This window comes from Varroa jacobsoni, unplaced genomic scaffold (genome assembly GCF_002532875.2).
Source record: "Varroa jacobsoni isolate VJ856 unplaced genomic scaffold, vjacob_1.0 contig01702, whole genome shotgun sequence".
Lineage (NCBI taxonomy): Eukaryota > Metazoa > Arthropoda > Arachnida > Mesostigmata > Varroidae > Varroa > Varroa jacobsoni.
The window spans coordinates 61,236-75,222 of record NW_019214677.1 but is presented as its reverse complement, the minus strand read 5'-3'; the positions used below and the strand labels follow the sequence as shown (position 1 = coordinate 75,222).

At 36.5% G+C, this 13,987-nt stretch overlaps 1 protein-coding gene across 2 annotated transcripts; it reads right to left on the bottom strand.

Annotated features, from left to right (window-relative positions):
- Window positions 1-5,486: 5,486 nt before the first annotated feature.
- LOC111272157 (cytochrome b5) lies at window positions 5,487-13,793 on the bottom strand. 2 transcript variants are annotated; one of them, XM_022853448.2, is made up of 4 exons: window positions 13,606-13,793; window positions 13,365-13,498; window positions 6,419-6,571; window positions 5,487-6,078 (listed from the first exon to the last, which is right to left on the bottom strand). In XM_022853448.2, the coding sequence occupies exons 2-4, from the start codon at window positions 13,470-13,472 to the stop codon at window positions 5,947-5,949; spliced, it is 393 nt and encodes a 130-aa protein (XP_022709183.1). In that variant the 5' UTR covers window positions 13,473-13,498; window positions 13,606-13,793; the 3' UTR covers window positions 5,487-5,946. The 2 variants fall into 2 exon arrangements, with proteins under 2 accessions (XP_022709183.1, XP_022709182.1); XM_022853447.2 differs by having other exon boundaries at window positions 13,602-13,772.
- Between the last annotated feature and the right edge of the window lie 194 nt (window positions 13,794-13,987).

The following is a 13,987-nucleotide window of genomic DNA, read 5'->3' as shown; positions in this document are numbered from 1 at the left end:
CGGAAGCAATCAGTCAGGCTATATAAACATCACCTAGTATATTTTCCATATTTGATAAGTTTGGGAACGCCAAATACAACTCTAAGCTAAATGCTATTGTAATTTTTATTCGTGCTAAGCAAAATACTACCTCCGGTTTTTTTGTGCAACTAAACAGGCGTTTGGTTGCATGCTGCATACGTTACATGTCTAACCCTGGCTATGCCAGCACTTATTTTAACGAATAGTTGTAGTTTATGAGAATATTAGAACGTCGATGCTAATTAAGCAGCCATGAGAACTCGAGTTCAGCATGGTGTTCCAACTTATGAGGAGTCTCCCGCTATGTGCCATTTAAAAAAACTGTTTTCTTCCAAGAAAACTATATAGTCCTAGCATATCAGCCTAAACTAGGTTTAGCTTCGAGCAAAATAACCTGTTTCAATCTTACCCTTACTGTGATATTTGCGTTATTCCTCATTTCAAGTAGCTTGAACGGAACTCTAATGTTAAGTAAGGATTCGGCAATAAAGCCAAGCTGGAGGCGATATGGCATATGGGCTTTTGCTATATAGCTTGTTTAAAATTTATAACCTCTGTGATGGTTATGTGACTCGTCTTCTTCTATTTACAGTATTTAAGATTGGTAATGACTACTTCGAAAGAATCTTTCTTGTCATACGCCGGGAATCATCCGGGAAATCTGTAGTCGGAGAAATACGTGTTAAGTATATTTGAACTGCACTCCCAAATACATAAATATGTCTTTGTATGCATAGGCGTCAAATAAGAACATAAAATAAGAGCTCATGTACTTATAGGCAAACGGCTGAGGAAACTTTTGCATATTATTAGATGCATTTTCCAGCTCCGGTTGTTCTGGCCACTAAAAATATTTTTATTGTAGCATGCTTCTTCATTTTTTTATGAGCTCGCTGTTATCGGCGTTAGGAGACCGGTTGGATTTTTGATAACAATGTATCTTGTATTAAAAAGTCGCATTCATTTAAATTCTGCGTTGGAAAATCTCAGCTAAGTTGAAAATACCAAATGTAACTGAAGCTGGTTCCATGCTACCACAAAGGCTAATTACAGTTGTACTTCTTCTAGTATGTTTTCCTTATATTTTTATAATAAATGTTTGCCCTATTATTGGTATACGCTGTCTATTTCTATTTGATATCAACACGTCTAATATATATATTTAGCGGGTTGCCTTCTGAAAATGCGTATCTAACAGTCAAAACAATAGCTATTCAGTCTTAATGAAGAAATTAAAACCTTCTTATCAACTATTATTAATTTGTGTAATTGATTAATTAATTCATTTAGTCTTTGATTATGTTTTATTGTATATTCATGTATATTTTCATGTATATTTAAAATTGCCTTATATGGCGTTAAACGGAGTAGTAAGACTTAGTGATTCGTAATTTAATTTTATTAGAGAATTAGTCAATCGGCAGTGAATACAAAGTCTAAAAACGACCCGAATTGACTACCATTGTTTGCATTACTACTTAAGCTATCACTTTAAGCTTGCGAGTAGACAATGTTACTTACTGGTACAGTTTGGTACTATGTATGTAATGGTTTGCAACTTGTCCTTTTTTAATAACTAAAAGGGATGCATAAATCAATATAATCATTATAGGACTACTAGACCCTACTTATGTAAAAGCACAATATGATTCATAACTGTTACAGCTAAAATAATAAGTAAAATGGAAAGTTTGTAATAATAAACAGACGGAATAAATAGACGGACTCGCGGATTTCACTCTACGCCTTTTGCTGTTGTGTCGTTAATATCTGCTTCAGTACCCCAAATAATCCGTTTTCCAATTTTCACGGCAACACATCTCATCATTCTGCAATAATTTCAGTAAAAATCATAATTACGCTCTCGAACGCAAATTTACGCAAAAAACGTAAAAAAATGGAAAATTTCCGTTGAAATCGAACGTTCTGCCAATTTTGTAGAACTTGAACAGAACAAAGTTTTCAATATATCGAACTTTTTTTCGGCTCAAAAAGATCAACCTATCCATATTAGCAATATGCTCTATGAAGGAAAAACTATTCTCTGTAGAAAAAAAAAGTATTTATTTAATCGGTATTATCTCACGTGCAGCCACTCAAAACATTACACTACTAGTCCTAAAAAATAACTACACCCCTTTAGAGTAGACGTGATATGGATAAGTCATACAAATACACAGGTACCTAAATGTGTGAAAGATTGTATATTGATTAGCCTTCCTCAAGGAGGTTGAAACCTGAAAACATTAGGAGTGGTCTCAGTGCAATATATCCTAATCATTAAAAGATTTTTTAAACGCGCTCTATTATCGATAAAAAAAAAACGGTAATTGCTTACATAAATACTTGTTTCAAATTTTATATGAAGTGCTGCCGTTAAGCATTGATTTAGACGGGTAAGTCTTTCCAGCATAAAGTGACGTCTACAGTGGGTTTCGAACTTCATACCATCTCATAACGTGCTGCTAAGTTATATTATCAATCTTTCTAATCTTAAAATTATCAATTTTCTTTCTCAAACTTAGTATTTTATTCGCTGTACTAGCTGATATATATTCGCTGATATAGCTGAAAGACGATCAGAATTAATTTCAGGCTCGAATATCGAATACGGAGCTGAATTTGCTATCATCTTTATAGCTGAGTACTATTTTTAGAAACTTCTCCATGATAGTATAGCGATCACGTGCTTGTCTACACAGAAAGATAGATCTAACCCATTTGTTTTCTGAGCAAATATTGAGGACCACCGCTTTAAGATCACATTCAAGTCCAGCTTCACTGACTTCATTAAGGATGTCGAATGAAGACATTATGGCTAATGTTAGAACGTTCCTGTTAATGTTATATATATATACATATATGCGCCTCGTATAATAGCAACTAAATGATAGTGCACATGTAGTATTTCATGCACAAAATGACTTATGAAAAAGTATTATATAATTCATGACAGAATTGTGCAAATAATCGCATGCATGCAGTGAACAGATAGCGTTAGATTCGCAATCAAAATTTTAGTAAGTGTGCTTAGGTAATGAAGCCCGAAAGGAAAGTGGGCTAAGTGGATTAGCAGATGTCACGAAAGACTAGATGAGCAACAGCACCTATGTATTGTCTGATACTTACAACTGTCACCGATCTTCGCGTACTCTTCTTTTCTATCCCAATTTTCCTTCAACTGTTTCGTATACAAAGCAGATCGATTCAGAATTCTTATTTGAAACAGTCGAATTAGCGGCATTTAAAGCAGTACCGTCTCTCATTGCGCAGGTATTGCTGTTCGAATCGTATTTATCAGTAACGGTAGTTGTCAGCAGCTGTACGATATACTTTTGTCAAAGTTTTTTTTCTTTTATTGGGTTTATTAAACGCGGATTGAAGTTCGTGGCGTATGAACTGAAAATCAACGTTTTATGTGGGACTATTATGTGGGTCTGGTTATGATCGCGAATTGTGTCGGAACTACGACTATTATGTATGAGAGCTCTCAATTCGCCAAGTTAATTACAATTCAGGTGTTTTTGTATACTGTAGTACGCTTGTCTGACGATTACTTCCAAACGTCTTGAACAGCGCCAATCCTTGCTGGAGTCGCATGAAGGATTGCGTAGATCGAAAAAGAGGTTAATAGTCACCTTTATTAACGATATAAACTGTTGTTAAATACGATTCAACACAATCATTTCAATTTACAGAACGAAGGGAAAAAAGCATAATAATTCTTAAATTTATCAGAAAGAAAAATCGTCTTTGTATACGTACCTTTTCTCTTTTTATTACTTGTTCTACATACTTTAAGGGATCGCCTATTTTTTATAAACCTATTGTCATTTAATTGTGTGAATTTTTTCTCTAGTTCACTCTCTGAGGATGGATGTTTACGTAAAAAAAAATTCCAGCACTTGCTTTATTTCGCCTTCTACAAGAAAGCTGTTGAATTAGCCCGAAATATTTGTGTGTCGCGCACAGCGACAACTTGATAGCTGAGAGAATGTTCGAAGACGATTTACGAAATTCGAAGACGGCATATCAGTCTTGCACGATACACTCTGCCTAGACCAACTATTTAAGGCCAATGACAGTTCCCTGCGACAGACAACTCGTTAATTATCTGAGAAGATGGGCTGCGAACACTCATCTTAAGCTTCTAGAATTTTATCAAGAATTAAAAACCCTGCTGTGTAGTAAATTCGGTGAAGAAGAGCACAAGAAATCACGATTTTTCATTGTCTCAACGGTGCCTCCACATAACGTTAGGCACTGGCGAGCTGTTATTGGATAAGAAGGGGTGCTGCTCCATTTGGATATGAAGCAGAGAAAGAATACATAGCTTCCTCAGACAGGCTTAAGCCCTAGAAGCATAAGTTCTTAAAAAAAAACCCGCTAACCAAGACAAATTTCACGTGCTTCTCCATAACAATCCCAGACGTCACACGGTAAATACCGCGAAAGTTTCTTTACAAGACCTCAAGCAGCCAGCCGTCCTGCATCTCCCGTATTCCCCAAACTTCGCACAGATGGATTTTAGCTTTTCCGAGCATTGAAAAATTAAACTGATACCAGTACATTCGACAATCAAGGGAGTGTTAGAAACTTTCTTGATGAGTTCTTTAGCACTAGACCTGAAAATTCCCGGAACGATGGACTAAATAAATCGGTAGATAAGAGAAAAGCGTAAAGCTGTGAATACATAATTGCTAGAATTCGAGATAAATGCGTTTTTTTTTGTTAGGTAAAAACTGTCCTATCAAGCTAATATGATACTACTATATGTTACTGACTCAAATGGTGTTTAATAGAATGGTAGTTTTAATCAGCCAAACCTACATGGATCCGGTCAGTCTATGTCGACGACTATTCTCTCTTTGTTGGCACTACGCCTTTTGAACATGCTCGTGGTTCAGCTTTACCAGGCAATTGTTCACCAAAGGTGTTTTGCAATGTTTTATTAAGAAAAATTATCTCTCTCTCTCTCTCTCTCTCGTTGTTTTCTAAAGTATTTTGAAGATCCATCTTCATTTTCAAGGAATCAGGCCTTATGGAATAATCAAAAACAGTCAACTACCATACGCAGTGAAATGTCCGGGCAAATAAAAACTTCGACATAATGAGCAGATATTAGTGGTGAAAAATTGTACCACACGTGAGCACATCGTCCTCCCTCAACGTGCTGCGGGGGATTACATTGTATCCAATTCAGCTGTATTTCCTGCTAGCTTGCGCGCAATTCAAGTTGTAAGTATAGTTTTTTCAAGTTTTAATACGAAAATGAATTTTCTTAGACATAATGTGTTCATCATAGAAATTTCTCGTGGGCCCACCAAATTTAAGGTTTAGGGCCATTTTCAAAACTGGTGCTGCAATATATAGGGTAAGACTATAATTTAGCGTAAATTGGAAGGTAAACATCTGGGCAAGCTGTGCTCATCAAACGACAAACATATATTCCAACAGAAAACAACTTGTGTAGTTATCATTTTTCTGTAAAATATGTTTATTCACCACTCATGTATTCTATGCCGTCATGCCGTTTAAACAAGACGTGTGAGGCTGCCTTACAATAACTTGTTTTCCATCATTTCTTAATAATAATAGTCATTATACCATTTAAAATCAGAGTAATAAATGATGAAACAAATTGTATAATACTACCCTAACCTCTTTCATGGTCCCTGTTTGCTTGTTCATTATTAATACCAAATCGAAAAAGCTGCCGTCAAGACACCCTCATACGCTTATCATACTTAACCAGATTTTTGAAAGTGAGTTTTTTTGAGTAAATATGCCATTAGCGCAAAACTTGACCTCGAAAATAAAAAAGTATACTGAAGCTTCCAGTTAAACTTCGAACGGCTCCAGTAAACTTAGAGTAATTCTAGGACGCACTTAGTGACAGATCTGCGTATTTGACAGAAAAACGGCTTAGCTGGACTGATAGCTGAGGAAAAGGCGGTACAGAATAGTGGCCCCGACGGCGACGCTAACTGGAAGAAGCCACGACGAAACACCATTTCCAGTTGTTGATGACTCGCGGAACTGTGATTTTTCCGTCACCTGAATAAAACACATATACGCATAAACTAGAATCAATGGAAGAAAGAAAACGCCAGTCAAATCACACATATAATTTGCAATGAAAGCCAGTAATTATATTCTTTATTTCTATGTCATCCTGTAAACTTCATGTAAACATCATGTAAACTTCTATGTCATCTATAATAATTTACTACGTATATACCCGGCGGTATATGCATAATAAATCGATAATGTATACATATAATGTACACTGGAAGACTTAAAAATGTATTTAAACAAATAGCAGTCATTAAAGGTCCTCTAAAGCTTAACATTCATCAGCAGTATTTAATAGCATATAATCAAAGTGAGAGCTTACCTTCTTAACCTTTGACTTATCTTCGTCAGTGAGTTCTCCGATTTTGTACTGCACCATTAGTTCGCGGGCATCAGTGGAATGGCCCACGTCCTCGAAAGCCTCCGTGGTTTCAGTTCCTGCAACCTCCAAGAGCACTTCCTCGCCACCGGGGTGCTGCATTAACAAATAAAGTAAAACATGAATATTGTCATAATCGCATCTCTGAGACATTACCAAATAGCATGATCTAAATTACATTAAATAAACCACTTTTGAATTATATCTGGTTCATATAACTTTGACAACGCGATTGCCTCAAACGTTGAAGGAAAGGGATGTGGTCCAGGTTCAAAACCAAAAGCAAAAATGTTTTCTTTCTTGTTACGAGCTAGTTTCCTGAAGCAATGATTAACGGCAATTTTTTAATTCCTTTTACCAATGAAAACACCATTATTCTGTAGCTTACAAAAAAAAAATTAACTGCAGAAAAACAGTTGAAACTGCAGTTGAAAATCGTAATAATTCTGCGTGATAATTCTTAATAACCATTACTTCCTATTGAAAGCATCATATGATTCGCTTACCACTTTTTAAATTCGGGGATTGCTATTTCGATTTATTAGACCGTTTATTGTGAAAAGTGATAAAAGTTGATTTCATATTTGAAAATGACGCTATTTTATAACAATATGAAATGTTTATTATTCTGGGAATGCCGTTTTTCTTTCTGGAATCTGAAATATTCAGTTGGATGGTTGATGACCAGCGAGCTGCAGTGGGACATAAAAAATTAGAAAACTCGAGTGGTCTAGAGACATGAGTCCCATCTTGGCTACAACGGTGGCAACAGCTTACCTTATAAGCCTTGTATTCAATAAAAAATTTAAGCCTAGGAACACTGCGAGGCGTTAGTTAAAAAAACCCTAGCAAGAAAATTTTAGACTCGAGTGAGAAGAAAATGTGTTTCGTGTAAAGCAAAGTTGAGACGCTTGCTGCTCGCTGCTTCCATGTTATAACAGTGACCTAGTCTTATATTAACCCTTATTATATATATAATCCTATAATAAAACTTGTAGTGTCTATATAATGCAGATGCCATTTACTACAGCATCGAGAGTTCTGGTTCGTTATTTATGACAACTGTGTACTTTCAATCATTGGAACAGACAGGGAAGAAACTATGCATTAAACAACCAATATTAGTAAACAAACGTAAACAGTTTCCATCGCACGACAACACAATCGTTCCAGTGTGAGAACGAGCGAAGAATCACGTTGACAAAAATGCAGAAGTTGGAGTCTAAAGCTTCCAGTCACCCATCGTACTCGTCAGATACTACTCCGCAAATTACTATTCTTTCAAAAAATCTTGACTATCTTTTAACAAAATAATAGTCTGAATTTCAACACTACGTCAAAATTACCCTTCGATGCTCTGATCTTTCGCACCATAGGCTTTTACAGCGGCAGAATAAATAGGTTATTATCCAAATGGCAGAGGGTCATAAACAATAATGGTACATATTTTGACTGAAGATAAAATAACTATGCTTGTACAAAAAGTTCGGAAAGTTGGAATTTACTCTCTTGCACGTCATACTGAACAACCTAATAATAACAAGAAAACTATTTGTGACATTAAAAGTACGCAATTTTCATTTTTTTGCATTTCTGGCATTAAGCAAAGATTATTAACTATATAGTAAAGTAATTATACAAAATTAATTAAAAATGAGTGCCTTTAAATTTTATTTATCTTTAAAAACCATCACACATCGTAAAACTCTTGAAGGGTAATAAAAAACTATCTGTGATTATTTGCAGTACATTCCACTGCTGCAATTTTAAAAAGACCATTCCAGATAAATACAGTATATCGATATACAAAAGATGTTTACGCCGCGACAGTACATTTTCGTATCACGGCCATGCGCTTTATTTCCGCATAAGAACGTTGCCAGGTAGTTGTGTACGTATGTATCTATAATATCAGTTGAGCCTGGTACTGATGACAGAACTCACGTTATACGACAAATAGCACAACTTTTTTTGCTACTACTAAAGAACAAAGAACATTGTTAATGAATGACATTATCAATGCAACAGCCATTTAAGACAAACCAATCTGTTGAAAAATACTCACTACTTAGGCAAAACAAGAACGAAAAACCCAAGTTGGATTGTTAGTTGATGTATGTAATTATTAGCAAGTGTAGGCCATACAGTGCAAGCAAATATATTACTTCAATGCTACCAACAACAGTCCTGTTTCTCAATCAGATTTTTCTTTTATATCTTTACAAGGAAATCAAACAGAGACAGCCCTACCTGTTGTTGATGTAGTACGGCCTCTGTGAAATGCGGAAGGCTATTTTTTCTACAGTAGGAAGTTTCAAACGGATTTTATTTCGTAAATAAAGCTATGGGAATATCAACAATACACGCCGATTCGACCAGTTTATCCAAAAGAGATTTATGTATACACTGGGCGTCAGGGCGATTTGTGGAACAAACAGCACAAAATTTGATATTCAAATTCCCAACTTTCAAAACAGTTCCCCGTTCCTAAATAAAAAGTCAAAGGACCTATAAGTATTACGAACATCGAATAATGACAGTTAGTCAAAGTCAAATTCTTTAATCTTCAAACCGCTAGTTTTACCTCTGTCTGCTTTATAGTTTTATGCATACATAATGCACATAAAAATAAAAAAATTGTGCAAATTAGCGAATTAATAAAATAATCACCATAAAAAGATGTAAAAAAATGGTAAGGCCTCAGCGTAGCTAAACCAACCAAACGCTTAATACCCAGAGCGCGGTGGATATTATTTTAAATACACTAAAATAGGGAGCGCAACGTAAATGAAGCTGACCGGCAAATTGATATTAATACTTCAAACAATTTGCACAAAGTAATAAGCCTTAATTTGGGATTAAAACAGGGACCTTATAGGCGCGAATCTTGCACCCCAGCATAGCAGCTATGTGGCGGTCAACCTACCTGTAATTATTCTTACTATTATTACTCGTCGCGCGTATTCATTGGTCTGTGATGCTTTTGGCTACCTGCGTGGTCGAAGTATTAACCAAGTGCATTTATCACAACTAACATTGGCCTGCACTGATTAAGCTACTGACCTAAAGCTGACTATTCACACTATAAAAAACAATATTTTTCAGCAATCAGTCAAGTACTTTGCAACATGTGAGTATACACTGGTTGTCAGATACCGTTCGCCTCGATAATAATATATCAATCCGCCCGCCACCTCAAGCTTGGGATTTAACAGTTGCCGGGCCCTTTTCCCTATCGTTTAAACCGTTTTATGAGAAAATATGTGTGAAGCAGAGCTTGTCCAACAATTTAAATTGGTCGTGACCTACTGTTTTAGATTTTCTAAGCAAAAATTATTCTGGATCTCGGCGAAAATGCTCTTGGTCTACACAGATCAAAAACTATTTTCGCCGACTATCTGAATGTGCAGGAATTATCAATTCCGCCATGTATTCAACTTAGCTTGTACCGTGTGTTATTTACATTGTAATGCTATATTATAACAGAAGAACTACATCAAACGCACACAACCCACATATGGACAGAAAATAAGGGTTTGTTTGTTTTAGGTCCATGTGCATCTATAGTTAAGAAAAGTTTCTAAGTCGGGGTTAAGCCTTAACCTGAAATTAATTAACAATTAATCCGATAATCTAAGTTTTTGCTTTTGGTATCGAACTTGAAAAAATTGTTAGGATAACGTGTACCATCGACATAAAATTAGCACATTAACCACTGAAGGTTCAATCTTCGCAAAAAAGCGAAAAGAGATGGATTTACATATTGAGAGCTATATTTGTTCTCGTAAATTAAAAATTGATTGGCCATCCTATTAGGAAAACTTACAAATGTGATCCATTATGCTACCTTTTGACTTCGCAAGACACGATGCCGTTTTCAAAAGGTATCACCGAAGCAATGCACCTAATTCAACTTCTTCACTTAGAGAGTTGCAAATTCTTTTTAACAACACGGTGAAGGTCAGTAGTTCATTAAGCCAGTGCTACTTCAAATCATCAAGGTATTGCTTCCCTATTCGATGGCTTACTTAAATGCCCAAGAGCATGCTAGTAAAGCAAAAAGACGAACTTCTAGAAGCTAGGACCCTATTCACTCTTTTTGTCTCTCTTTGTGAGACAAAGAGTGATCTCTTTGTCAAGCTTTAATCAGCTGAGCTTTGTTTTAACGCGGCTGTTTTAACGTCAGTAGTAACCTGGTCCGCCATGTTCTCGTAAGGGCATTCTGTTCAAGGGTTGTTATGACGGGTCAACGGCAGAAAACAAGTGGATGACATTCGACGATGCTGGCATAAAAAGTTCATGCTAGGTGCCTCCGAGATCAACTCCGAACTTCATTATACTGAAAGGGCAAAAAACATAGGCTGCTAATACACAGATACCATCGATGAATGAGCTCGAGGTATTCCAGGCACGGTTCACTTTTGTAGTTCAATTACATATACTATAAGAGAAGTGCATAAAAGTTTGTCCCTCGAGTCGCTGCACGGCCTTATAAATTAAAGTTATCATCCACTTCATTCTTGGGAGCTAGGATCAGTGCTTGAACTTAAATTCAGAGCATATAAACTAGCTGTACATTTGTGTGTTAATAAAACCCTCCTTTTCCATTCAATCAGTATTAACCTTTGTGTCGGATGACTTCATGCTTTTTTTTCACTTTTAAATAAAACTTCCTAATTTATTCCACCACAGGTATACAATGTACCGCTATTTGCTAACCGTTTTTCATCTTCCTAAACCGATATAGATATATAACAAAAACAGCAATATTGACAGCAAACACGAATGACTTCTACGAGATATTTTATAGACAAAAAACAGATGTTAGAGCATTTAAGGTTTTTTTTTGCTTTTAGAAAACTGAAGCATACCGAGGGTAAAATCGTTCCACATGTTAGCTTTATTCAGCACGAAACACACCAACATTCAATTATATTTCATAGCCAAAAATATGATTTTCTGGTAAAAAACAAAGTCTTATGGAAATCTAGGATAAACTTTAAACCGCTGCTGCAATCGAACAGCCTAAACTATATGACATACCATTTCTATTGTTTCTCAGAATAAAAACATTGCGTGGGGTTAAAGAGCAAACAACTACTCCATCAGAATTGTTAAGCTAACCAGCAGTGGATCAGCGCAAGAGTCGTGCAAAAAAGCACGCATTTTGTTCACCTATTAAATCGAGGGAACTTCGTATATTTGGTTTGAAAAACTATCCTCTAAGATCGGAGAGAAACTATATACGCTTGAATATAGAACTGCAGCTCCCATTTAAGTACGAAAAGTGACGTGCATGATCGTCTGGATTCACGGCCATATAGATCGGACAAAAATATCAAAATTCGACTGACATTATATATAAACCGCAAAAATTATACGTTTTACACGAGCAATATAGGGCGTCTCATTTTTATCCATTAGGGTCGATACAGTCGACAACTGTGATAATAAGCACTTCGTGTCTCCGTCAACCCCTTAATCTCTAATGTGTTTCTTATTGTTCCATAAAATTGTTATTGTTCTACAGAATCAAGCGAAGGAATGAAGGCTGTGTAACATCTAATGACGCGTCTACTGTTAGGCAGGCACACAAGCGTCTACTGTTAGGCAGGCACCCAAGCCTCCAGTAGATTGTTCCACTTGTTACATAGACGGTCCTCTTTCGCTGCTCTCATACGGTACACCAAGGATGGCATAACTGAGGGCTGTCTTTGACGACCGCCACTTCTGGTATAAGTAACAGTAGCGATGATGGGAGAAAAGAGACAGATCGTGCAGGGTATCTAGTATAAGCGATACTGTTATTTCTGCCTCATGACTTGTAGTTAGAATTCAACTACAAAAATGAGCAAAAAGTCATTTCTGCATCTATTAAGATTATTGGCAATCATTTAGCATTGATAGATCAGCTTTGCCCTGCTGTCAATGCCTAGCTTTTAGCTTTTATACATTTGGGTTGTTTTCCCTCTGAAGAATCTCTGCGAGGCCACACTAGCGAAGTATACCGGAACGACGATTTATTTAAGACTTATTGACATACATATAGTAGACGTCCTAAGATCGGGTTTAAAATGTAGTGGCGAAATTCAAATATACATTCAGTGAGCTAGCTATTCGAAAGTATTTGTAAAGTTATTGCTGACACCACTATCGGACTGAATATAGACAACCGACTATGGCTAAATCACTCGTCGCTGCCCTCCTAATATGTCCTCTTGATGGCCTAAATGTCTGGAATATGTTCTATTGGATATGTCGTAATTGACCAAAAATCGCAATCGTAGATATAAAACGTAAATGAAATATGCATAAAGTTATTTAAATTTTTTTTAAGCGAACATGAAATCTACATTTTGTGAAACTTAGCTCCGTAGCCTATCTAATTTAGGATCCACCTGTAGGAGCTAATTGTAAGCTCTAAAACAAGGTGTCTACTTGCCAAATCAGAAAGTAATTACGCATAGGTGATAGAATTATTAAAAAGGGCACATGTGTATTGATACCACAATTGCTTAAATGGTGGTGCATTCGTGTTTTATCAATAGAAATTGTTGAGGAATCTCTATTCTTCAATATTACTTGTTTCCTCAAGCACTACATATGCAGCTGCCAAATGTTGTTATTAAGCTGCTACAACTGCCAACGGCTTCTGTTATTATCGTGACAAGTTTGGGTGTTACCCGAAATTCCTTTAGCCGCAGGCCTGCATGTCGCATTAGAGTTAACTGTTGCGCTGAGTACGTGCCACACTTGTCACACTTTTGGCACTAAATTCTATTTTATATACAATAACTGCCGCATAATATACCAACTTGGCTTACCCATTGTTTTTCTTACATTTATTTAACATATATTTATTTTGTCAAACGTTAAAATCTCCACTCACCTCCTCCATGAACTTCGTGACGTCGTAAACGTTTTCGTGAATCACAAGCCAACACGAACTCTTCCCGTTGTGCTTGCGCACTTCTTCGAGTGAGTATTTCGTCGTCATTTTGTCTTCGTGTACTTGTGTTGAACCTGATCAAAATAATTAACAAGAGTGCCATTACTGTAATTTTACTTTTTTCTGAGGAACTTAGACTTGCGTATGGCACGCAACTGAAAAGATACCATAACTTACCTACACAAGAAAAGCAAGTAGACTTTAAATCTACTCGAACGCCAACACCAGTCTTTGATGGGGGCTCGAAAGGACGACTTTCCTCAACGACAAACACAGGTAAATGAGCAGTAGGCGCAGCGGAGCATCAAGGACAATCCGAAAAGTGGCTATCCCTGTAGTATTAGTGGTTGTAAAGTGACGTCCAACGAACGATGGCGCTGATGTACTCTTCGAAAGTGACGTAGCTGTCTCTACAAGCGTGGATCATTAGTCGCTCTGCGACTTGCTGGCAACACTAACAACAATTTCCCTTGCCGGCGGTACCTGTTACCCTGCCGCCGCAACTTTGTCCAGTATGACCACAACAACTGGAATAATGAAGAGCACGTAAACAAACGACTGAA